The sequence below is a fragment of the Rhinopithecus bieti genome, unplaced genomic scaffold, assembly GCF_001698545.2.
Source record: "Rhinopithecus bieti isolate Rb0 unplaced genomic scaffold, ASM169854v2 scaffold_42219, whole genome shotgun sequence".
Classification (NCBI taxonomy): domain Eukaryota; kingdom Metazoa; phylum Chordata; class Mammalia; order Primates; family Cercopithecidae; genus Rhinopithecus; species Rhinopithecus bieti.
Window position 1 is genome coordinate 1116388 of NW_016817843.1, and position 27892 is coordinate 1144279.

At 38.1% G+C, this 27892-nt stretch overlaps 1 protein-coding gene across 3 annotated transcripts in view; it reads right to left on the minus strand.

The window, feature by feature from the left end:
* ANAPC1 (anaphase promoting complex subunit 1) overlaps positions 1–27892 on the minus strand; it is a 128834-nt gene that overhangs the window by 15655 nt on the left and 85287 nt on the right. For all 3 annotated transcript variants that reach the window (XM_017856211.1, XM_017856210.1, XM_017856213.1), the window contains 15 exons: positions 26275–26509; positions 23751–23842; positions 21648–21782; positions 21391–21473; positions 20373–20451; positions 18660–18734; positions 12724–12800; positions 12138–12228; positions 11982–12035; positions 10577–10770; positions 6372–6458; positions 3495–3612; positions 2450–2527; positions 2023–2090; positions 198–336 (listed from right to left, as the gene is read on the minus strand). In XM_017856211.1, the coding sequence (XP_017711700.1) occupies positions 198–336; positions 2023–2090; positions 2450–2527; positions 3495–3612; positions 6372–6458; positions 10577–10770; positions 11982–12035; positions 12138–12228; positions 12724–12800; positions 18660–18734; positions 20373–20451; positions 21391–21473; positions 21648–21782; positions 23751–23842; positions 26275–26509 (1605 nt within the window). The remainder of the gene's footprint in view (positions 1–197; positions 337–2022; positions 2091–2449; positions 2528–3494; positions 3613–6371; positions 6459–10576; positions 10771–11981; positions 12036–12137; positions 12229–12723; positions 12801–18659; positions 18735–20372; positions 20452–21390; positions 21474–21647; positions 21783–23750; positions 23843–26274; positions 26510–27892) is intronic.

Here is a 27892-nt window from a genome sequence, read left to right on the forward strand (position 1 = left end):
TATTTATTATATAGAGTATTTTGTATTTATATTTTATTATGCCCATCACATAAAAGCAAACAGAGTCACGGGCAGGCAGTGTTTACAACTGCAACAATGAAAAGGAAGCAGATCCACCTTTAAAGTTTATAGCAATGGGCAAGGAAGCCCGCAATTTAGAATTATTTCTTTCCGTTTTTACCAATTAATAATACTACCTTGAAAGCCCGGGCTTCAGAGTTCCTGTTAGCAACAGTCTGCGCCAACAAACTTTGCCATCCCATTGGATCTTCTTTGTAGGAGAGCTGACCTGCCCTGAGTTTAACATATAAAACCCCATCCTTGGAAAGGATGGACCTGAAAGAAAAATGAATGAATTTAATATAAGGTATTACTGGCAGTTCTTGGCTGGAAACATAGTGTCTTCTAATACCATGTTCATGGGAGATGAAGCCTTTACCATTTTCCACTAAGGCAAATGATTATTTACTGTGTCTAAGATTAAATCAGTCCCTATGAGAAAGCCTAGAATAAAGTTCATTCATGGAACTTGTTAAATGAGAAGTCACTTTGACTACTGGCTCAATTATGAGTTTCAATGGTAGCATTTTACCTGACATTTCTTTGTATTCCCTATATCCCCTAGCTCTATGTCTGGGGTACATGAGGTACTAAATATCTATTAATTGGTTTGCAGCAAAAAGAAAATAATGCTGCAAATCTAAGGACAGAACAATACAGAAAACAGCTAATATACAGATAGTCTGGAAAAATTCACATTGGGACCAAATTATAGAAACTTTTACATGCTTGTTAAACTTCTTTGAAATTTAAAGACTTAATTGACATGCTACTTTCAGTATAAAATTATCAACACTCTAAAATAATTGCATGTGATTATTTCCACCCAAAATAAACTGGGTGAGTAGTATATATTATCTACAGTAATCTTAAATTTAGGAGAACTTTCTAACAGAAGAATGGTAAAGAGATGCAACAAAAGATGTGGTCTGACAAACACTGATTGATATAATAAAGTTCCTTTTGTGGATGTACAAATCAGCTTTACTTTCTGACCTGGTTAGGCTCTGTGTCCCCACCCAAATCTCATGTCAAACTATAATCCCCACATGTCAGGGGAGGGACCTGGTTGGGGGTGATTGGATCATGGGGGCGGATTTCCCTCATGCTGTTCTCATGATAGTGAGTTTTCACGAGATCTGATGGTGTAAAAGTGTAGCACCTCTCTCACTCTCTCTTGCCGCCATACAAGACATGTCTTGCCTCTCCTTCACCTTCTGCCACGATTGTAAGTTTCCTGAGGCCTCCCCAGCCAGACGAAACTATGAGTCAATTTAACTACTTTTCTTTACAAATTACCCAATCTCAGGTAGTTCTTTATAGCAGTGTGAAAATGGACTAACACACTTTCTTAAACTAAATCTTATGTTAATATACCAAGAGACAAGTCCATTACTGTTACAAGGAAGTCAGTGCAAGTTTCTCAATAAATGAATATAAATATTTAGGGATGGAGTTTAAAATTACAATTTTCATTTTCTTTTTTTTTTTTTTTCTGAGACGGAGTCTCGCTTTGTCGCCCAGGTTGCAGTGCAGTGGTGCAATATTGGCTCATTGCAAGCTCCGCCTCCCGAGTTCATGCCATTCTCCTGCCTCAGCCTCCCGAGTAGCTGGGACTACAGGTGCCAGTCACAACATCCAACTAATTTTTTGTATTGTTAGTAGAGATGGGGTTTCACCGTGTTAGCCAGCATGGTCTCGATCTCCTGACCTCATGATCCGCCCACCTCGGCTTCCCAAAGTGCTGGGATTACAGGCGTGAGTCACCGCACCTGGCCAAAACTTTCATTTTCTAACACAAGTCCCATTTCAAAAATACAGGCTGTTTTACAGAAGACATACCCTACATATTGTCTTGAATGAGATTAAAGGGTGATGAGTCACATTCCAGATAATAATTTATAATTTATACCTTCCTATATACTTCTATTCACTTCCTAAAAGGTACATCGGAGTACTTACTTCAAGTGTTGTGTTCCTTTGCTTAAATCTATGAGCAGTTCCCAGTATCTTGGGCCTTTAACTTTAATCTGCCAAGATAAATGTAAACATAGTCAACCCAAAGCTGAAAAACATATTCATTTGACAAACTGGACCCTGTGTTTCTCAGAGGAAACAGTAACAGCCAGAAAGAGGCATCTAGAGGTTAACAAGCTCCATTTCCAGACAAAAAAATGAACGTAAATCATGTTCTGAGGCCACCTAAGCTATCAGTAAAGATCTCTAAGACAAGACTTGCTCTATTCTTTCTGACTTCTCCTTTTGCTCCAGCTTTCTTATCTGCTACAATACATGAAGAAAGCAGAGGCTTTTATTTAGCTGTCTTTAATGCTATGCTGTTCTACTGAATTGATCCCTTGGACCCATCTCCCAACCATGCCCAACTTACCTGCTTTAAAAGATGGAGTTCTGGAAGCAGGGTAGGAGCCATCAATTCTTCTTTCGTTTGTTCATACCACTGAGTGCCCTTTACAAATGTAAAAGTCCAGCTACAATTCACTAGGTAGTCAGTGGAAACAACAAAGAAGAAACATCTCCACGCTCTACCTCCCTCCAACCCTGCAGTTCATACAGAGACCTTAAAATGCCATAAAATCCTCTCTGGTACTCAAATCTTGAAGGACTGATATCAAAATTTCCCACAGAGTATGTGTCACTTCCCACCACTTCAAGCCTTGCTCCTCACAGGCCAGCAGGACCAAAGGCCATGCTCCAGTGCCACTGGGTTTCTGCATGTTGCCTTCTCCGTTCGGAAGGAGCTCCACTCAGTGGGCCAGGCCTAGCCCAAACACCGTCCACTGTGACAGCCCCCTCAACCCCACAGCTAACAGCTAAGCGAGGGTGCTTTGCTGCTTCCCCTGCATTCCACACACATCTCCAATTATCACATTCTGTTCTCATTGTATCCATGCCTGGCTCCCCAGGGGATAGAGGTTCCTTAAGGAAAATGACAATGTCATCTCATTTTGTACCCCAGAGCCTAGTACAGTTCTGATTCACAGAAGGTACTTAATAATTTGCTGAATGAAAGAAGGATATAAAACTTGTAATCTATTTGTGCATCTAAATGAAAGCTGTCATCAAATACACAATTTTGGGTTTTCAAGTATTCAGCTAACAAATCTAAGAATGGTTCTAACTCAGTAAGTTTTATAGAACACTACTGTCAGTCATGTAAAGTTAACAGGGATATTTTTAAACTATAAGCTCTAAGGACAAAAGAGTAGCTGATGATCCCTAAAAAGTGATACCCAGAGAATACAAACAAGCATGAATGGCCTGGCAGGATATACAATAACTTTGGAAGCTTCCATTTTTATGAAAGTTCAACTGACTACTTGTCACCTTTTACTGGACAACACATTTGAAATATTATGACCTGCAAAGATGGATAAGTGGTAATAAAATTACAAGTAAATGATAGGGAGAGATACCTTGTAGGTAACTTCTAAGAGGGCATAGCAGGGTGTGTTTGTGTCCACATCCACAGGCACAAGAAGCCTGGGCTCCGCGGCCAGCACATAGAGGTGCCGGAGAGCCTGGAGATGATACCTGGTCATAAAAAAGACAGAGGGTGGGTAACAAACAACTGTGACAATATGAGCTCTGCAATCTGCTGCTGCCTAGGAGCTAAGACAGGACAGAAGCTCAGGTAATATCTTCAGATGAACAGAAATCTTAAAGGCAGATACGATTCTATTAAAAAGTAGTGGAGAAATTATCTTTTAAACATTTTATATAACTGATCTTTGACCCAATAATTCTTTACTTTAGTCTTCACAGTGAAGAGGTTTTACAGGGAGGTAAAAAGTGTCATAACATGAAAATATTTACTATCAAACTGACCACTTATAAAATCAATCACTCTCAAAATCTCTTTCCATTCAACACAGGCATCTGTTTTATCTTCTCAGAGATTTATTTCTAGTTCTTTTTTTTTTTTTCTTTTCTTTAAGGATTGATAGGGAAGAAGGGGAAAGACAGGATGTCAATTCATCTCAGACAGCAAAGTTCTTCTACATGTACAAACCTACACATATACATATACACACGTCCTTGAAATACAGTACATCAAACATCTATGTGGCTATGGCAATATTTTCTTTGGGGTTCTCAAAAAGTTTTTTAAACTTTAAGATTTCTATTTTAGAATGTAAAAACAAAAAAGTTTTCATATTTCAAGATCTCATAAAAGAAGGATAGGCTGGGCACAGTGGCTCGTGCCTGTAATCCCAGCACTTTGGGAGGCCGAGGCAGGTGGATCACCTGACGTTAGGAGTTCAAGATGAGCCTGGCCAACATGATGAAACCCCGTCTCTACTAAAAATACAAAAGTTAGCCAGGCCTGATGGCACATGCCTGGAATCGCAGCTACTCGGGAGGTTGAGGGAGGAGAATCACTTAAACCCAGAAGAGGGAGGTTGCAGTGAGCTGAGATCGCGTCACTGCACTACAGCCTGGGCAACAGAGAAGACTCCCTCTCAGAAGAAAAAACAAAAAAATCGGCCAGGCGCAGTGGCTCACGCCTGTAATCCCAGCACTTTGGGGGCCAAGATGGGTGGATCATGAGGTCAGGAGATCGAGACCATCCTGGCTAACATGGTGAAACCCCATCTCTACTAAAAATACAAAACAATTAGCCAGGCGCTGTGGCGGGTGCCTGTAGTCCCAGCTACGCAGGAGGCTGAGGTAGGAGAATGGTGTGAACCCGGGAGGCAGAGCTTGCAGTGAGCCGAGATCACGCCACTGCGCTCCAGCCTGGGCAACAGAGCAAGACTCTAATAAAAAAAAAAAAAAGAAGAAGGATACAATGAGACTTCCATTTTAAAAAGCTTTATAGACAATAACTTCCCTCTTCTTACACAAATACATTTACTTCTATGTATCTATTAAAAGTAAAAATAAAGATCAGAAAAAACTGACACTAATAAATTACATAAAAATTCTTGTCACCAGCAGGGCATGGTGGCTCACGCCTATAATCCCAGCACTTTGGGAGGCCGAGGTGGGCAGATCACAAGGTCAGGAGATAGGGACCATCCTGGCTAACACAGTGAAACCCCATCTCTACTAAAAAATACAAAAAATTAGCCGGGCGTAGTGGCGGGCACCTGTAGTCCCAGCTACTTGGGAGGCTGAGGCAGGAGAATGGCGTGAACCCAGGAGGCAGAGCTTGCAGTGAGCTGAGATCGCACCACTGCACTCCAGCCTGGGCGACAGAGACTCCATCCCCGCCCCAAAAAAAAAAAAAGATTATTGTCACCAAACGGCTTTGTTTACAATAGCTAAGCCAAATAGCTATGACCAGCAGCATGTGAGTGTGGCTCTCCACTGTACCCTAGCCAGTAACTGGCTTTTAACAACTCAAAAAATCTTTCCTAAATGACAGGCATGAGGCCACATGTCAGAGGTGTATTAACAACAATATTCTTGTGCTGCACCTACCATCAGAGTGTGGTTTTCAGATTAGGGTACTTTTGTAAAACAGCTATCTTTCTTCTGTCATTCATTATACATTATAGTGCAGTTTAAAATGATGACTTATGTTCTGTGATAAGTGCTCCTGACCCTTCTCCCATAAACAATAAAGGGCTCTTGACCTGTCTCTGGGGAGACAACAGGGGATGCCTTCAGTTGAGCACAGTGCTCAGGTGTCTTACAAGGGGCTATTTTCTTCCCTTCCCCCATATGCAAGAGATCTGCTATATCTCAAACTATATCTAGGGAAACGGAAGTGTTGGTGGTTCCTCGTACACTAAAATGCAGAGCTTTTAACTGCTTCTACATGGTTTGAAGTTCTACTGCTCACTGCCACTTCTAAATTGTCTCTGATTTTTTGTTGTATTTTGCTTTTCTTGTCCCTTCTATGTCATTTATACAAAATTTCTCACCATTTATGTGAAAGAGGGGAAAAATGGAACTCATACAGACATTGCCACTAAATCAGACAAACTTTTCTCTTGGAATTAAATAATTACAGCACAAAAAAAGTATCGTGAACTCCCCTTGGCAACTATCCTTTACCTGATGATTTTTTCCCTAAAGACAACTTTATGTAATCTCCTTCTGGATTTAGAGCAGTTCTACAGATCTGAGAATGGCGGAAGACTGGTCCGTCATCAGGTGTCCAAAGTTATCCTCTGGTCTAATACTTTGTGAGATAATTTTCTTAAAAGATTTAGCCATGAATAGAAGTTGAAGAACAGAACAAGGCTAATTTGGAAATAATTCCACGAAACCAAAATACAACCAAATGATCCCCTTAGAGAACTTAATAAGTATTACATTGATGACAGAATCACTAGACTCACCGGTTGTCAGTGCTGTGAGCTGGGAAGTGCGGGTAAAGGGCACAGAGAAGAGCGGCAATGGAAGAATTTGATGTGCTCAAAGAGTACCTGCAAAGTAAGTTTGGTGGGGACAGATGTTATCGATTACATTGCACATACTTTCAATGCATTCTTGAGAATCAGGAAACTGGGGTATAGTAAGGCATACTGATAAGATGCCCTCATAATACAAGAGTGTCAGTGGTGTGAATGTTCCACTTTTCATTTAGTCCTTAGGCCATTTCAAGATCATCACTATTTAAAGCCAAAGTAATACCCCATAAATGTTAAATTTCAACCCTTGAAGCAAGGTTTTAACATACAATAGCACAGTATTCAGTGAAGACCATGAATGCAGTCCTAGAAATTATAAATATTGAAGACTCGCCGGACACGGTAGCTCAAGCCTATAATCCCAGCACTTTGGGAGGCCGAGACGGGCGGATCACAAGGTCAGGAGATCGAGACCATCCTGGCTAACACGGTGAAACCCCATCTCTACTAAAAAATAAAAAAAAAAAAAAAAAAAAAAAAAACTAGCCGGGCGACGAGGTGGGCACCTGTAGTCCCAGCTACTTGGGAGGCTGAGGCAGGAGAATGGTGTAAACCCGGGAGGCGGAGCTTGCAGTGAGCTGAGATCCGGCCACTGCACTCCAGCCTGGGCAGCAGAGCGAGACTCCGTCTAAAAAAAAAAAAAAAAAAAAAAGACTCATGTACCAAGTATGCCACCTTCTTATCCAATTTTATTAATATATATGCCTATTTATACAATTATAAATCTCATTTTTAAAAATATAGGATGTTTTAGTTGATATGTAAACAGTTTGTTTTTTTATTTCTGTAAAGCATGAGGATTCCTTTAGAATGACTGACTAAATGAAAAGGCAAAAGTTATCACTAAAAACATTACAATGACTGTATAAACAACTATTCTCCAAATATAAATTCTTTCTCACCCAATATGAATTACACTTTAAGATAAAATTTTATAGACTTTTAAAATATCTCTTTAGTAATAGGGTCTATAAAATTTTCCTTTCCTTAAATACTTTATTGGTTGCTCCAAATTTAGTAATAGTAAACTGGCAAATTAATCTAAAGTACAGAGGGGTTTTCTAAAAAGTATTTGAAAAAGATGGGTGTAGGACATCACATAAAACCACTTCTAACTATTAAATATAAATATTTTTATTACACACAAACATGTACACACATATACCCAAATCTCGTTCCCTGTCTTTTAAAAGAATTGGAGTATTAAATAAGAACTTATAATTCATTATATATGCTTATGTATTTAATGGATTAGAGAGAAGAGATTTCAAATTTTAAGCAAAGAAATACATCTATTTTGGCATGTACATGGAATAAGTCATTTTCTTTGTAACATTTTGGTAAACCAAAATTCAAAGATAAATATTAAGATATTAATGTTAGAAATTTTGGGTAGAAACATAATGGTGTAGCTCTGCTAAGTTTAAATGTTGTTAGAGAACATACATGACCATTTAAAAACCAAAAATCACTAGAAAAGCAGTAGCAGAATGGTAGAAAAATCTATTTGATATGAAAGAAGAGCAACGAGAGTCATACAGTTGGGAACAACGAAAGACGTGGAGTAAGAGACATGGAGAGGTTCATTTTGAAAGGAAAAAAATGTCAAAAATCACGGAAAAAAATAAGTAAGAATTTTCATAGTAATATTTCTTTAACCATTATTAATTCTAAACAATTAAAGAAAGACAATTCCACAAAACATGTTGAGAGGAAATGCACACTTTTCTGATCATCTTTACTTTTTGTACTTCTGAAAAGGTGAGTTCCAATGGTGAGCTGAGTCTTAAAGAAGAGGGGAAAATCAGCCTACGTAGACATTGTGTCCATTGATCAAGGTCTCACACACACTAGAGCTAAATATATGCAGGGGTATACCATATTCACAGAATGGAAGACAATACTGTAACAGATTCTAATCTCAGACACACAGAATCTTAACACAGACACATAGAATCAAGGCAATTCTGATCAATATTTTATCAGGTTATATAGCATGGAACAGATGCCAATATTTATATGAAAATGCAAGGAGCCAAGAGAAAAACACACTTTTGAAGAAGAAAACTCAGGTTGAAGGATTTACTCAACTGGATACCAAGACTCATAAGACAGTATAGTACTGGTGCAAGTACAGAAAAACAGACCAGTAGACCCTAATAGCCCAGAAATAAACACAGGTGTATAGACACTTAACTTATATAATGGAGGTGGTACTGCAGAGCAGTGGAGAAGGATAAACTTTTCAATAGCAGTGGGGAAAAAAACATGGAGAAAAATCCGTACCAGCTAGATTTTAGATACAATGTGAGTGGAAAAGCTAAAAACTTCTAGAAGATAAAATAGGAGAGTATCTCCTTTTCTCTGGGCAAGAAAATATTTCATAAGCAGGACAAAAAAGTAAAAACTATAAAAGAAAAACATTAATAATTGTGTCATCAAAAGACTCCACTGAGAGAGTGAAAAGGCAAACAAGCCCTGGGGTGGCAAAGATAACTGCAACAAACAAAACTGACCAAGGGCTTAGGACATAGTTTAAAGAATCCATAGAAATCAATACAAAGCTAAACCAATGTGGAGCAGTCAACCTCATCAAAACAGAAAGTAGAATGGTGGCTGCCAGAGGCTGGTGGGAGGGGCAAACAGGGAGTTGTTCAATGGGTATAGAGTGTCAGTTTTGCAAAATGAAAAATTTCTGGAGATTAGTTGCACAACAATGTGAATATACTTAACACTACTTAATTGCATACTTAAGATCTGATAAATTTTATGTTATGTGTATTTTACCACAAATAAAAATTTTAAAATAGATAAATACAAAAACTGGGTAGCAAGAGACTTGGACATCATAAAAGAGGTTTTGCCATTGACTATTAAAAGTATAAAATGGTACTCAGGAACATTATTCAGAAATACAGAAATTAAAGCCACCATGAGATCCTGTTATATACTTACTAGTTGGCTAAAACTAAAAAAACTATAACAATAACAAGGGTTGACAAGGATATGGAACAACTGGAATATCACATCCTGCCCATGAGTATGTAAAATGGTACAAGTGCACTGCAGCACTGATGGTATTATTCACTGAAGGTGAATACACACGTATAACCTATGATCCAATTCCACACGGAGATCTATATACAACAAAATCAAAGACATGTACAACTTTCCCTAACAGCATTGTTTATAACAGCCTCAAACTAGAAGCAAGAAGCATATCCATCAATGGGGGAGATCAATAAAATGTGGTACAATCATACAATGAAATGTAATACAACTTGAATTACAATTACAACTTGTATTACAACTTGAAACTTGTTAATACAAGAAACTGAAACTTGAATAATCCATTGCTACATACAACATGAATCTTACAAACATAATGTTGAGTAAAAGTAAAGTGCAAAAGGATGCATCATGTATAATTCAATTTAAATGTCAAAAACAGGCAAAACCAATCTAAGGTGTTATAAGGCTAGACAGTGGCTATCTTTGGGGAAAGGAAGATAATAGTGATTGAGAGGGGCGCATGGCAGAAGCAGAGACGGGTGTCGTAAGTTGCAAGTGCTATACGGAATCTTGATCTACACGATAACAAAGAGATTCTTCTATGGTAGATAGCTCTTTGACCTGTGCACCTATGATGTGTAGACTTTTCTGTATATGTGTTTTTATTCACTACGGATCATCTAAAGCCAAGGCAGTCTTATAAAGGATATAACCAGGAATGACAGATGTTGGAAAAAGATCAAGAAATTTGAAAACTAAGAAAATGTCACAGGATCTGTATATGATTTTGTCTGTGATCTTTCTGTGAAAGTAGTTTAGTGGAGTGGTAAAATTTTTAACCAGTTGGGCACAAGCAGTGATGCACTGAAGCACTGAGCACAGAGTATTCTGAGAAATAACAGTGATGCTCAGTATGTCAGAGAGGAAGGTAAATCGACTGGAGTAGACCATAAGCTGACGGTTAAACTACAAAGAAGCTCATCAAGTGGAATAATGCTGCTAGATAAGCTAAGAGCTAGTCAGAATTTAAATTTTTCATGTATCTTCAAGATTAAAGCAAGTCACCCTTACAGATCTCACCAATGAGATCTTTTCACTGGAAAAAACACATATTCACTTACCTTCCTCCTCCCAAAAACAGAAGTCCAAGGGCCATGTGGTGGGCTAAGTGAAAACCATAGTTCATTTCACCACCTGTTTTCATGTGTAAAAAGCGACAAAGCTGTAAAACCTTTAGGTTTCCCGAGCCAGCCATGACCATGGCGAGAGACAGCAGCACCACGCTCAGACAAGTTTCCAGGTTGTAAGGACCTGTCTGTAAGGTGAAGAGATGACATCACTGTAACTGTTGTGTTACATTTCTTTATTATCAGAACTAACTTAGCCATCATTAGAAGACTACAAAAGTTTGGAACTAAAAAAAATCTGCAAATACAAATATTTTCCCCAATTATGTAAGTTCAATGGAGATAATTTCAAATACTGAATATCAAGAAGACAAAAATCACTTGGAATGTCACACCCAAAGGTAACTGGTGTTAACATTTTGGTTTTTTCTCTGAATTTTTCCTTTATCTACACATATTTTTTCCAAATGAAATGGAGATGTTACTCTACACAATATTTTAACCTTTTAAATAACCTACTAGAAGCAGGCTTTACGCACAAAAAAAGTGGTTTTGTTTTGTTTTGTTTTGTTTTGAGATAGGGTCTCTCACTCTGCCACCCAGACTGAACTGCAGTGGTGCAGTCTCAGCTCACTGCAGCCTCAACTTCCTGGGGTCAAAGGATCCAGCTACCTCAGCCTCCCAAGTAGCTGGGACTACGTGTGTGTCACCACACCTGGCTAATTTTCTATTTTTTGTAGAGATGGGGTCTCCCTATGTTGCCCAGACTGATCTCAACCTCCTGGGCTCAAATGATCCTCCTGCTTCAGCGTCTCAAAGTTGCTAGGATTATAGGCGTGAGCCACTGCACCCAGCCACAAAAAATGCCGTATAACATAATTTTGGTAGCTCCACTGTACAAGAATGCATATATATGCCATAATCAAATTTAATTAACTACTTTTAGACGTTTTTGATGTTTCTAACTTTTCCATGTTACACATAGTGTTTCATAAATCTATGAAGTTTTTACCAGGAAATAAAATCTCTTAGTCTTGTCATTGGAGAAGCAATGCCTCAAAAGCAACTGAATCCTTACTAAGTACTAATATTTTTTAAAAAGGAAATTCCCAATATTTAATACTGAGACAGAATTACATGAGATATGACAATCCATGAATATTATGGCCTTTCTTATTCTCTTGTCACAAGAACTAGATACCTGTGCATCCTTCCAGTGTAATCATATTCTCACTAATATCCCAAAACAAAAATAAAAAGATGAGCTAATGGTTCTTGAAATCTCTCATTCTACATTCAAACAAACAGCAGCAATATCTGATGACACACAAGTAACTGGATTATCAGTAAATTTTTCAAGTTTAATTTTATTCCCAACGAGAATGATAAAAAGACTTACAACAGAAGCGTTAGGTGCAGACAAATAAGTCATAAAATCTTTTGCAAATTTATGCTAGAAAACAAAAGAAAAAATTCAAAGTTAAAAGAAGATCTTAAGGCTTTGTTAAAACAAAACAAAACAAAAAAGAACACAGTAAACTAAAATACTTCTTACCAAACAGTTAAATGCTGATAAGTTTTCTGAGCCAGCAAATCGAAAACCCAGAGACAAACAGGCTCCTGCAATTATGTAGACATGTGCTTGCCTGAAAACAGGTGACAAGAAATTTAATAGTCATTATTTTACTTTAAAATTAACTTGAAATAAGTAACAATAAATATTCCAGTTCTCTAAGCTAGTTTACATCTTTCTGGGAATGATCAAGTGTGCCTCTACTCAGTCAGCAGATTTTTTTTTTTTTTTCAGAAGCATCGGGTCACCCTTACTCGTGAAGTTTGCCCCTTGCCTACAGTTTCATATGCAGCAAAAACAATTTTTAAAATTGCTGCCAATTTGCTTTAGTGGAAAGGATAAAAGAGAAATACATACAAGTTACATCTCCGATCTTATTTTTTGAGGGCAAGAGCTCTATACTTCAGAGAGCTTTAACCAACGTCATGAACATCTGATAAAAAATGGTTAGAAACGCCTGGGATTCAGAATTACTTAAATCAAGGACAATATGACTCCTCCATAGTATATTTCAATTTATTTATCTGATAGATGCTAGGATAGATAATTTGCATTACACATCACTTACGACAAAGTTTCCAAATTCAAATCCTCTGAGCAAGGCAATTCGATTTCACTGAGAGAGATACTATTTTCTCTTATAATCTGTCAATATAGAAAGCAAGAATACTTAGATATCAATGTTCTCATTGCAAATATTTAACAATCTGAAGAACAACACACAGCTTATCATGGCTATATTTATATAAAGTAAGCTTTACCAAACCATTTCACTCAAAAGCCTGTATTTTAGCCACATTGAATGCAATCAAATTTCAAATCTAAGATGGGCTAAGTAAGAATAATAATTAAGGCCGGCTGCAGTGGCTCACACCTGTAATCCCAGCACTTTGGGAAGCCTAGGCAGGCGGATCACCAGGTCAGGAGTTCAAGACCAGCCTGACCAACATGATGAAACCCCATCTCAACTAAAAATACAAAAATTAGCCAGGTGTGGTGGTGCACGCCTATAATCCCAGCTACTTAGGAGGCTGAGGCAGGAGAATCGCTTGAACCAGGGAGGCGGAGGTTGCAGTGAGCAGAGATCGCACCACTGCACTCCAGCCTGGGCGACAGTGAGACTCCATCTCAAAAAAAAAAAAAAGAAGAAGAAGAATTAAATAGGGCTGAACAAATATAAACAGGAAGACGTAAGTATATTCTGAATCAATAACACTGTCATAATACTGCATACCAGTCAACTAAAATACAAAGATGATGGCTTTAGAATTGAGGCAGGGGTGAGGGGAAGAAGTGGGAAAAGAGAAATAGGAAAGAACTCTAATCAGATGTATTCTTCTTTACGGGAAGTTTCCAGCATTAATCCAACATACCTACCACAGGTGAGGTTATTCACTAGGCTAATTATCCAAGCTAAGCTAAACTGTCAATGTGTTTATCAGCTATGTTACAACTATTGTTTAGAAAAGACATCCTTTTCCTTTTAGTATAGGTAATTAACAATTTATCAAAAAAATATATACAACCAAGAACAGATTTGATCCTTTTCTCCTAAAAGAAAAAAAGCCAAAAAAGATAAAGCCATATATTTGCTAAATATATGAATGTATTTAAGATTTATTCGTTTAATCTTTTGAGATTTCTTAGATTTCTTAACATTTCAAGATGTTTTCTTCAATACAACAATAAATATTGGCTGAACGCAGTGGCTCACACCTGTAATCCCAGCACTTTGGGAGGCCAAGGTAGGCAGATCACTTGAAGTCTAGAGTTCGAGACCTGCCTGGCCAACGTGGTGAAACTGAAAAAACAAAAAAATTAGCTGGGCCTGTAATCCCAGCTACTCAGGAGGCTGAGGCACGAGAATCGCTTGAGCCCAGTAAGTGGAGGTTACAGGGAGCCAAGATCGCACCACTGCACTCCAGCCTGGGCAACAGAGTGAGACCCTGTCTCAGTCTAAAAAAATAAATAAATAAAATAAAGTAAAAAAATATTCAGAAGGCATTTACAATACAGACTTCTTAGGTACTGAATATCACCAAATCAAAGACTTAAAATATCTTTCTTCTTTTTTTTTTTTTGCCTTGCGACAGGGTCTCCCTCTGTCACTGTACTTCCTCTGGAGTACAGTGGTGCAATCACGGCTCACTGCAGTCCTACCTCCCAGACCCAAGCAATCCTCCCATCTCAGCTTCCCAAGTAGCTAGGACTACAGGTGCACACCACCATGCTTGGCTAATTTTCGTATTTTTTTGTAGAGATGGCATCTCACTATATTGCCCAGGCTGGTCTTGAACTCCCGGGCATAAGCAATCCACCTTCCTTGGCCTCCCCAAGTGCTAGGATTATAGGTGTGAGTCACCACACCCTGTGTGTAAAGTTTTTTATGAAAGAAAAATTGCTATGAAGATGCTAGCTGTTGTTTTACATATGCCCTAAGTTCAAACAGACAAGCGGTTTACGAAGTGACCTTTCATTTAAAAAAAAAAAAAAAAAAAAATCCTCCTTTTAACGCTAGGTAGCTCTCTACAAGGAACCCTGCTCCAGAATCAATGTAGCTCCAGATGAGAACCCAGAGAAAAGTGGAGGCTGATAGGAAATATCAATGAGGAGAACTGTGAAATTGTTCTCTCTCCCATTTGTAGTATCCCTGTTGTAATAAAGATCAAATATAACATTACAAAGTCTGAAGTAAAAAAAGAGATTACTCTATACTAAAAGTCCAAAACCATATTTTCATAAAATGAAAACGACCACTGTTTTTTGTGGGTTTTTTTCTTTTTTTTTTTAAGCAGAGACAGGGTTTCGCCACATTGGCCAGGCTGGTCTCGAACTCCTGGCCTCAAGTGACGTGCCCGCATTGGCTTCCCAAAGTGCTGGGATTACAGGCATAAGCTACCACACCAGGCCACAAAAAAGATGACTCTATGAATTTATACTTTCCACTTTGGAATTACAGTTACTTGTATATGTGTTTAATCTCAGTAAGCTAAACCTAGTACATTTAATAAAGTAAAGTTTTTTGAGAACACTCTACATGTCTGGTGTATCTTTAATGTATTACAGAACTTAGCATGTGCCTTGCATTTACAGAGGATTAATGAGTATGTGCTGAATGAAGGAGTGAAAGAAAAAGCATTTCATCCTACAATATACATTTTAAAGAGCACTTTCCAACAAACTAAAAGCTGACATCTCAATAGGCTAGCAGTTAAAATTATGGTAACAAATGAGCGAGTCACTTAAAACAATTCTTCCTCACCTCTTTCATGCCAGTGATTAACAAAGCTGGAAGAACTAAACAAATAAAAACAAACCTAGGAGTTCTACTTCCTCAAATAATAGATGAATAAACTCCTATCGGATCAACTCATACAACAAGTATAAACCCTAGACAAAATTCAAAATCCAAACTATCTATGGCAGGAGTCAGTAAACTATTTCTAAAAGGGTCAAATAGTAAATATCAGCAACTACTGATCTATGCATTTGTAATAAAAAACAGCTACAGACAATAAGTAAACAAATGGGCATGGCCATATTCCAATAAAATTTTCTTTCTAAAAATCCGGTGGGCTTAATTCACCAACTCCTGACCTCAAGGCACTGGAGTGAGAACAAAAGCAAGCAGATTCTAGAGGGGAGAGCTGATTCATGGAAGAGAGTAACACCACTAGGTACATTTTCCTTTCCATGGTTTCCGCTCTGAAAGCAGGTCTGTCTGGGCCAAGAAAGATGACAAAAGCTACAATTAAAAGCTCACAACCTTCTTGGCCTTAACAACCAGGATACAGGAAAATACCACACCCATTGGGAGGTGAAGACAGAATACTACAAAGGAGAGAGCCACAGAGACAGGGCAAATGTCTGCCTGATCCACGAACCATGTGTGCACAGGGCAGACTTCAACATCCCACAGGATAAAGATGCGCACCGAGATTAGAGCTAGCAACCGAGAGTGTGACAATCTGATTCCAAGTAAATTAATTGGTTGCTTTAAAACAAAATGTATGTATCTGGGTTTACTGTGCCTGAACTACAAACAACATGGTTTAAGCTAACACACATTCTCCTGAGAATCTGGAACTTCAGTACATGCAAGGCAGAGGGTACCTTACCTACATGTCAGCTCCCAATTAAAAACTTGGGCACTGAGTCTCTGATGAGCTTCCCTGGTAGACAATCTCAACCTGTACCTCATATCATAACCAAAATTACTTTGAAAGGAATTATGTAAGTATACATAAAAACTAAAACTTTGGAGGCTTTTAGAGAGAAGTAGAAGAGATTATCTTCAAGATGGGGTTAGACAAATGGTTTTTTTCATAGGAATAGAGAATAACCATAAAAGAAAAAACTGACAAATCAGACATTATTTAACGTTGTAAAATCTTCTGCTCATCAAAACTATTACTAAGAAAATGAATATGCAAGCCACAGACTGGGAGGGATATTTGCAAAAGAAATCTGACCAAGAACAGGTTTCCAGAATGCATAAAAAACTCCAGCAACACAATAATAAAAATACAAATTTTTTTAAAAAAATAAGCAAAGGACATGCACAGACACTTCACAAAACGACAGATGGAGGACCAATAAGCCAATGAAAAAGTTATCAACATCAATAGCCAGCAGACAAATGCAAATTTAAACAACGAGATATCATTACATATTCATCAGCAGCGCTAAAATTTAAGAAACTAACACCACTAAATATCGGTGAGATGTGCAACAGCCAACACTCTCAAACACTGCTGGTCAATGTGTCAAATGGTACAGCTGCTTTGGGAAAAGATTTATTAGTTCTAACAAAACTAAATATACCATCTACCCTATGCCTCAGTCATTCCAACCCTACCTAACAGGACCGCAAATGGAATATACAGGTTGAGGATCCCTAATCCGAAAATCCAAAATCCAAAATGCTCAAAATCCGAACCTTTTTGAACATTAACATGATGCCCAAAGGAAATGCTCATTGGAGTATTTCGGACGTCAGAGTTTCAGATTAGGGATGCTCAACCAGTAAGTATAATTTCAAGTACTCCAAAATTCAACGCCTCTGGTCCCAACCATTTCAGATAAGAAATACTCAATCTGTATCACCTAATGACAAAAAGGAGAATGAACTATTAATATACTCAAAATCTTGAAAACGCTGAAAGAAGTCTTATATAAAAGGGTATATGCTGTAAGTGACTTCATTAATATAAAGTTCTACATCAGGAAATTAATACATTTTGGGGGAAAAGCAAAATTCATATTGGTTACCCTGGGGGCAGGGGTGAATGCACAAAGCGCAAAGGGGCACAAGGGACAGAGGCTGGTTTCCACAGGCCTATGTGTTAGTCAAATCTTATCCAATAGGATACTTAAAATTGGTGCATTTCACGATATATAAATTTTATCTTAAAAGGAAAAATTACAGTTAATATGTATGGTACAACTTCAGGATGGAGTATATTACTGTTTGGAACTAATATTGACATTCATCAAAAAATGCTGGATTAGGCAGAGGAATAGATAAGTGGATAAGTGATTAAACATGTTTATACCATAAAATATTATTGTAGGAGTCTACTGGTGATGTGGATGTTCATATAAACTTCTTTCAACCTTTGAGATTTTTCTTCTGAAAATACTGAAAGAAACAATCTACATAAAGAAACTGAGACCATGAGGCATGGACAGTTGACTAGGGGCAGTGGTTAGTTACAATATTCAATTTTGAGTTTTTACCCAAAAAATCCGTTTATTTTTAACTAGTATACTTGGCTTATCGAATAAACATGATATAAAGTAATTAAAAGTTATTATATTAGGAGATCTAAAATTGCCATGAAGTAAAATAGCATCTTAGAAATGTGTATTTAGGCCGGGCACGGTGGCTCATGCCTGTAATCTCAGCACTTTGGGAGACCAAGAAGGGCGGATCACAAGGTCAGGATATCGAGACCATCCTGGCTAACACGGTGAAACCCTGTCTCTACTATAAATACAAAAAATTAGCTGGGCGTGGTGGCAGGCACCTGTAGTCCCAGCTACTTGGGAGGCTGAGGCAGGAGAATGGCGGGAACCTGGGAGGCGGAGCTTGCAGTGAGCCGAGATTGCACCACTGCACTCTAGCCTGGGCAACGGAGCGAGACTCCATCTCAAAAAAAAAAAAGAGAAATGTGTATTTAATTATGATAAAAATATCAACAACACTTTTTTAGAGTATTTTGGCAAACGTTTAGTTTTTTTCTTTCATTTTTTAACTCCCACACGACACTGATACTCATATTTAATTTTTAAAAACTACAATTTCTAGGGACCTGAGGCTAAAAGAGAAGACTGCAGTCTGTGCAGCACAGAATCTTAAAATGAAAGTTCTTAGTTCTTTAAGAAGTATCCTGATGATCAATATTGCCTTCATGAGAAAAAATATTTTACAGAATTTTGAAAAATCCCATAAGATCATAATTTTATGCTACTAAAGACATAATATTTATTATATGTACTTACTTGAGGAACATTGCTGTCAACCCACTTGGAATTTGGTAAAATATCATCCCACAAAATCAGGCATCGAGCAAGTGTCTTAAAAATGCAACAGAGATAAAATTAATTAGAGCAGGTAAAGTTCACAGACTTTATAACAATGATAATAATAAACAGAACAATTTAAGAATCAGTTCCCGACTGATGAGAATTTTGAAAAATAAGTATATGCAAATACAGGAAAAATAAGTATATGCAAATGCTTAGGGCACTAAGCATTAGTGCCCTAATGCTTACAGGCACTAATAAACCTATTGTAAGTCGAAAATACCTTAAGCTGAAAATACATTTAGGCCAGGCTCAGTGGCTCATGCCTGTAATCCCAGCACTTTGGGAGACCATGGCAGGCAGATCACTGAAGGTCAGGAGTTTGAGACCACCCTGGCCAACATGGTGAAACCCCATCTCTACTAAAAATACAAAAATTAGCCGGGCATGGTGGCAAATGCCTGTAGTCCCAGTTACTCAGGAGACTGAGGCACAAGAATAGCTTGAACCCAGGAGGCGAAGGTTGCAGTGAGCCAAGATGGTGTCACTGCACTCCAGCCTGGGCAACAGAGCGAGACTCCATCTTATTAAAAAAAAAAGGGGAAAAAAAAAGGAAAAAGAAAACACATTTAATACACCTTGCCTGCCAAACATCACAGCTCGGCCTAGCCTATCTTAAACATGCTCCGAACACTCACATTAGCCTATAATTGAGTGAAATTCTCTGTCAGCATAGTAAACTGTGGAGGATGGGTCGTTTACCCTCACGACTGCATGGCTGACTGGGAGCTGCAGCTTGCTGCCATTACCCAACTCCAGGAGAGCATCATACCGCCAGGAGTACGAGAAAAAATTAAAATTCAAAATTGGAAATACAGTTTCTACTGAATGAGTACCACTTTCACACTATGGTTAAGTTAAAAATCCTAAGCTGGGAACCATCTGTAGTATCAACCTAAACTACTCATTAAAATAAAGATTTAAATTTTAACAAAGAAAAACTAAAATTGAGTTGAACATCATCAAAGTTTAGAGGGCTTGGGGGGTACTTTTTAAAACGTACTCTGGAAAAGAAAAAAATCACAAAGGAAAGAATCATAGCTCTATCTACATCATAATTTAAAAGCTTCCATATGCTAAGTTTAAACATCAGAAAAAAAAGAATGAGAGGGAAAATTTTAGACAATTAAGTCAAATTGTTATTTTCTTTAGATTCAACCTTAACAGTATTATTACATCCCTGATAGTAATCCAAAAATGTAAAATGAAGCAGTAAAAAAGTCCTAATCATTTGTTGCTTTTTAGGAAGTTTTGAATGATAATGTGAGAAACTGAAACGTCACTCCAAGTATTATATATCAATGTGGTTACCTTTCTTGGGATTCCCAAAGTCCTATTTGCAAAATTTCAAATGAACACTGCCAATTAGACATGCATGACAAATTAAAAATAAAACGTTCTCTTGTAAAGACATTTGTGTTTGCTATTATTCACTCATTCATTCATTCATGGAGACCAGCCTGTTGCCCAGGCTGGTCTCAAACTCCTGGGCTCAAGCAATCCTCCTGTCTCAACCTTCTGAAGTGCTGGGATTACAGGCATAAGCCACCATGCCCAGCTTACAAGCTAAGTTTAAGAACCATAAACAGACTTCTCATGTTAACACAAATGAAAAATGACAAAGCATACCCGAAGCAAGAGAAATTCCGGCTTCACGAAGTCCAACAAATACATGGTGTCAGGGGCTCGCAGCCAATCCGCAATAGATCTGGTGGTGGAGGAAAACAGTAAGGGACACTGCTCAAGCAGAGAACAAGACAATCAAGAATCTCAAGATCTGTTTCAAAACATTTCTTCCCACTCCACTACTGCTCTACATATTTTTCACAATACTTTACACCTTCTAACATAATAGTTACTATAGATGTACATGTATGTCTGACTATAACATAAGCTCCATGAGGGCAGATACTTTTAGTTTTGCTCAATGAAATATCCCCTGTGCCAAGGAAGCATTGCCCTACACATTCATCCAAACAGTAAATGATAAATACCTATTTTTAAACACTTTGTTAATTCTGCACACATTTACTTTTTCTAAAGGGAGAAATGTAGAACACGGAAAAGTTCCTTGAATCTTAGAACTTTTTTTTAATTAATAGACTTAATACACGGCATAATGTCCTGTACTCAACTTACTCTTCTATGCAAAGTGTAAGCATAAATGCCACAGGTCTACTTTCAAGCGTCAGCACTAATATAGCAAGTTGGGAAGGTAGATGGTTTGGTAATTACAAAAGCTCTTGAAGTAGGCAAAAACCATTGTTTTACATGGTAACCAAGATCAGACTAAAGGTAAGTACTTCTGACTTAACCAGTCCTCACAGCAATATGCTAAATTGATGAAAACAAACAGGGGCATTGTTTGGGTGTTACTGACATCAACTACAAAACAGAAATGAACAGAAATTGAAAACTATATTGTCAAATACCATTAAAATAGCCAAATATATTATTTCTAGGTAAAATCTTTATAACTTCAAATACTGCAAGTTTTCCTCCAAAAACTTACAGTATTTGAAAGAAGGAAAATCAGCTTAACCCAGTACAGGAGAAATAAACACATGAGATAACTGAATTTTACAACCAAGGTGAGAGAGGCTATCACACTATCACGGCGGAAGGAAGGGTGGGTGGGTAGAAATACCTGTTATTGGTTTTCAAGTAGATCATAGCCAAAGCTAGAGTAGCACCTGGACAAGTCACATCCACATTTATGGTATCTCCCTCCTATTGAAAGAAGAGTTTATGCATGTAAAAGAGTTCTGAATTATTATAAAATCCCTCTGAATACTAGCTATGCTTAAAATTAATATATTTACCAGTGTTAGTATGAACACTAGTATTTCCCAATTAACTTCCTAGCTTCCAGACTTTTGATCTCTTACTGTGATGCGTACTTACTTTGATTTGATAACTTGGCGATTTATGTTTCTCCCTATGCATTCCTGTTTGAAAGCGCCTATGTCCTCCAACCATGTACTGATAGAGCTGCTCAGGCACATTGAGATCAGACATACCTATCAAATTGCTGCCATGCTGGAAAAGACGGTAACAGACAAGTCAAAAGAAATCTTATGAAGGAAGATCCACAACATATACCCATAACAAATATAAAAATGAACTAACTTACCTCAAAGCAGGTTATTTCAGGTTTTGGGTTTTTTTATTTCCAATTTAAAGCAAACATTAATCATGAGTTAATAAATCATGAGTTATTAATGTTTAATAATTCTCACACAAGTTTTAATACATGTTCAACTTTAAGTACTGTCTTAGAATACCTAAGAGCTTTAGAGTTAGTTACATTTAACAATAAAGAAAAATATTAGTTATATAATTGAAACCTGAACGGTAAATACCTGAATACTTTCATTATTGTACTTAAGAATTTTTCCAACAACAATAACTATGATAATGATAGTAATTTATTGAATGTATGCTCTGTGTCAGGCACTATTCTGTGTGTTTAACATGAATGAACAGCCATATCAAATAGCTACTATTAAAACCCCATTTTATAAATAAGGAAAGTGTGGCATAGAGGGATTAAGCCCAAGGTTATACAGCTATTATAGTAAGTTGCAGGGCTACATGTAAAACATGGCCACCAACAATCCATGAAGCTGATCAAGCAATAGACAATAATGTAGTTAAATGACTTGACTCACTAGTTAGGACCAGAATTCAAGTTGCAACTCCTGTGTGATTACTTTTTTTTTTTGAGAAAGTCTCGCTGTGTCACCCAGGCTGGAGTGCAGTGGCATGATCATGACTCACTGCAAGCTCCGCCTCCTGGATTCCCGTCATTCTCCTGCCTCAGCCTCCTGAGTAGCTGGAACTACAGGCACCCGCCACCATGCCCGGCTAATTTTTTTGTATTTTTAGTAGAGACAGGGTTTCACCGTGTTAGCCAGGATGGTCTCGAACTCCTGACCTCGTGATCCACCCGCCTCGGCTTCCCAAAGTGCTGGGATTACAGGCGTGAGCCACTGCACCCAGCCGATTCTTTTCCATTATACTACCAGCCTCTTTAGCTCACATGCCAATGTGAATTCAAGGCCCCAACAGATGGTCAACTACAAGGTGGATTTTCAGAACACACATGAGAAAAAATTCCTTCCACTGTAACCTTTTTTTTTGTCTTTTGAGATGGAGTCTTGCTCTTGTTGCCCAGGCTGGAGCGCAATGGTGCGATCTCGGCTCACCGCAACCTCCGCCTCCTGGCTTCAAGTGATTCTCCTGCCTCAGCCTCCCGAGTAGCTGGGGTTACATGCATGTGCCACCACACCTGGCTAATTTTGTATTTTTAGTAGAGATGGGGTTTCCCCATGTTGGTCAGGTTGGTCTCGAACTTCCGATCTCAGGTGACCCGACTGCCTCGGCCTTATAACTTTCTTTATATCATTTAGCTTGACCATAACAATGTATTGGTGGTTTTTTAAGGGGAACCACATTTCAAGTGAAACAATCATTTAAGGAAATGTTTCTGGTAATTCTGTACACATCTCTTGGATGCAGTTAGAGACGGGGCAATCTGATATTGCATTCTGTCACAAGGCAGATGTTACTGGGACAACATTCTGGGATACACAGTGAACATCACTATGGCAAAAGGGAGTTAGGGTTTGTTTCACGCAGCTACTACAGACTCTTAAGGCTCCCGATCATAGACGTTTTCACTGTTTTCTGTTTTCAATCATAGTGGGCTGTCACTTATTCATTGTATGTCTTGAACACTTGAAAAAGAAAAAAAAACAACTTCATTCCCTTTAGTTTGTTCATGAACACTGTAAGCTGGAGGAAAATAAATCTTAAAGTCCCACTCTTGACCACAGTTTCTCTCCATTTGCAAATCTGGTACTTTGAAAATATCCAAAAGACAAGAGAGCTGGGCAGCAGATTAAGTCATAGTAAGGGCCAGTATTCAGGTTTAGGTGTCAAGGTTATTTGTTTCAACGTGTAGATGTCCTAACTGAAGCATGGGAAGGCACAGACTATGCTTACCCCCAAGCAGACCATGCCCAGGGCCAAGCCAGCAGCTAAGGAGTATGACTCTCTGTCAGTGCAGTATTCCATTTCAGGACCAGGAGGCCGTCCTGTAAAAAGAAAAGCGACACAGTTCAAACTAGCCTCTCAAAATCTCAACTCATAAAAATCCTAGACTTAACTTTCTAGCAAGTTGCACTGGCGATACGAATGGAATAGAACTCCATTCAGAAAGTTATGACACTATAATAAATGGTGTCCACAAATGTAGGTTTACCTACCTAAAAAAAGAAAAGGGCCCAAAATAGTTCTTTTTAATTTCCCAGTTTAAGTCTTTATAAGCAATGATATTCAAATACTGTGAAACTTTGAGTCTTACTAAAAAAAATTACCAAGTAGTAGAAAACATTTTTTTTTTTTTTGAGACGGAGTCTCGCTGTTGCCCAGGCTGGAGTGCAGTGGCTGGATCTCAGCTCACTGCAAGCTCCGCCTCCCAGGTTTACGCCATTCTCCTGCCTCAGCCTCCCGAGTAGGTGGGACTACAGGCGCCCGCCACCTCCCCTGGCTAGTTTTTTTTGTATTTTTTTAGTAGACGGGGTTTCACCGTGTTAGCCAGGATGGTCTCGATCTCCTGACCTCGTGATCCGCCCGTCTTGGCCTCCCAAAGCGTTGGGATTACAGACTTGAGCCACTGCGCCTGGCCAGTAGAAAACATTTTTAAAGGGAAAAGTATTCAAAAAAAAGTTTTATTTTTTAAAAAAACATCTCGGCCAGGTGTGCTGGCTCATGCCTGTAATCCCAGCACTTAGGGAGGCCAAGACAGGCAGATTACTTGAGGTCAGGAGTTTGAGACAAGCCTGGTCGACATGGAGAAATCCCATCTTTACTAAAACTACAAAAGTAGCCAGGCATACTGGCAGACACATGTAATCCCAGCTACTTGGTAGGCTGAGGCAGGAGAATTGCTTGAACCCAGGAGGCAGAGGCTGCAGTGAGCCGAGATCACGCCACTGCACTCCAGCCTGGGCAACAGAGCAAGACTCTGTCTGAAAATAAATAAATAAATAAATAAATAAATAAATAAATAAATAAATAAATATTAAAGAAAAAAAATCACACAAAGGTAATCAGTGTAATGTTTATACACAACAACAAAGGATTACTAAAACAATCTAAAAGTTCTAAAAGTTAATAAAAAAAGCATTTTACAGACCGTCAACTCAATGAGTATTATACAAAATTTGTTTTAAAATCACTTATAACAATGATCTATACAAACAGAATTTTTAATGTACATTCTAACAGTAATCCTATAAAAAGGCACATACATAGGAATTAAAGATGAAATCTACATACATACACAATAAAGTATGAAAGAAGTATGCCACAGCTGTGAGACTGTGCAGTGACATCATCAGACATCATCATGATGTAGCCAAAGAATGGTAAACTACTTTCCAGACGAACATGCTTTAAAAACCAGTGTTGAATATTTTCTGCATGTTTTTCAGATCTCTAACTTATGCTACTATGTATTTTGATAGCAGAAACATTTCAACTTTGAGAATAATTTCATCTATCATTACAGTAGACTAAATTATGTGTCCCGGTCTTCACTGGTTCTCTCTTAGGTTTCTGTCAACACCACGAGACAAACACCCTCCAGCCTGGGTCCCAGAATAAGGCAGGTGAGGCAGAACAGCAGCGGAGCAGCCGGCTACACAGCTATAGCCTAAAGCAGAGCTGCCTGGGCCAATGTTATGCCTGTATGTATGAAGCATCACTGTGGCAACAGCTATCTGATACCATTATACTAAATAATACATCTTTAACAATATATTCAGAAATGTATGCATGTAACAATATATTCAGAAATGTAGAAAAGATCTTGAATAGGACATGTAAGTATGTAACTAAATTGTTGAGCATATTAATAATGCCAATAACTTCCATTAGGCAGAAAAAGACAACGCATAATACAGATTTCCAAAAAGTCTGGACCCAGTAAGAAACAGAGACACTGTTCACTAAAGTGAGTGTGTGGACCTTACCATTTCCAGGTTCATCACCAACATACCCACCAGCATGTAAAGGAGGAAAGCAATTACTTGACTTCTATTGGAAGTGCTGTATCCAACACAGTGAACACTGTGATGTGTATAGTTTACTGTCTCTCAGGGACAAAAACAATCTACTCTTTCAGTTTTAAGTGCAGGCCACTGCTAGACATTGCTGGTAAAGACACAGCATGATAAACAGCATACTCACATGTGATTAAAACCACAGGTACCTCATTAAATGTGACCACGGGAATTCAGTAACAAGCTAGCAAATAAATATGGAGGTTAATAACCTGCAGTTACATCGGCCTTGGATAACATTATTTAGAGATTTTTTTTTAAATTAGTACTAGATCATTCTTTGCTCACAAAAGCTACTATTGTCTTTTCTTACTTTTTGTAATTTTACTATCATTTTTACTTGGATTTATGTGGAGTGGAAAATGCATGCCTATGAAGATTCAGCACTATTAATCCCATACCTATCTCAGCCAACAGGACCTCTGCAGTATGTCTGTGAGCTGTCCCTTGATATACAAGGCCAATGCCAACCACTGCAGCCACTTGGACATTGTGAGGAACATCCAGCTCTGTGGACGTTGGGGGTAAGAGAGCAGGAATGTGAATGCTAAGAAGCCGAGTAATAGACATATCCATGGTGCCTAGTTTTGCAGCAGAAACACCAAGCAGCAGTCCAATGCTTGTCATTTCATGGCCCTAAGATAGAAACAAAATAAATATGTAGTTTAAAATAAAATACTGCCTGCCACTTTCAAGAAGTACTTTTATGTTGACAGGCACAATGAGAGGCACTGAGAATATAGTGGTAAACTAAACAAACATGATCCTTGCTCTCATGGACCTAATGTCTTAATAGGAAAAAAAGTGTTAAATTAAAAAATATAAACAAATATATTATTAAAAAGTAGTACAATAAGAAAGTACAAAGTATTACGAAAGAGTATTTTAAAAGAGCTTAATTTAGATTGGGAGGGACTAGAGGATTATTAGGGATGAAATCTCTAAAGATTATACAAAGAAATTTATATTAGGACCTGAAGGATGAAAACAAATTAGCCAGGAACAGTAGCAGGAAAGGGGACACTCAAGTTTAGAAGGTGAGGAAGACTGTTTCAGGTGATAAAACAGCATGTAAATGGTTCTGAGGTGATTCAGAAATAAACCCTCCCATTGACATTAACTGACCACAAGGGTGCCAAGACAATACAACAGGTAAAGGGCAGTCTTCAAAATACAGTGCTGGGACAAGTGGAAAGACACATGCAAAAGAATGAGGCTGGACTCAACACAAGTGTTGGCAAAAATATGGAGAGACTTGAACTCTCATGTATAGTTAACGGGGTTGTAAAATGGTGCAGTCATTATGCAAAACAGTTTATAGTTCCTCAAAAAGTTAAACAGAGTTACCATATAACCCAGCAATTCCACTCCTAAGTACGTACCCAAGAGTAATGAAAACATACATCCGCACAACAACATGTATACAAATGTTCATAGCAGTATTATTCGTAATAGCTAAAAAGTACAAATAACCCAAATATCCATCAACTTATGAATAAAATGTACATTCATGAAATAAAACATTTATTCAACAATAAAGAGGAATGAATTGCTGATAGATGGTACAACACAGATGAACCCTGAAATTATCAGGCTAACTGAAAGAAGCCCATCCTAAAAGACCACATTTTGTATGACTCCATTTATACGAAAGGTCCAGAAAAGGCAAACCCATAGAGATGGAAAGATAAATGGTTGGCAGGAGCTGAAGTGAAGGTGGGGGTGGGGTGGAGGAATGGGGAGTGGGTACAAGAGGAATGCTAGTGGGTACAAGGTTCCTTTATGGGTGAATAAAATGTTCTAAAATTAACAGCAGTGATGGATGCACAACTCTGTGAATATACTAAAAACCACTGTACTATACACTTTAAATGGTGAATTGTATGGTAGGTGAATTTTATATATTTATATAAATAAAGATTCCTTAAAAAAAATAAGGCTGTGAAGTGAAGGAGTTTAGTCTGCCAGGAAGCTAAAATAGCCCATCTGTATGGTTAGAGCGTGGGGGAGCAAGAAGAA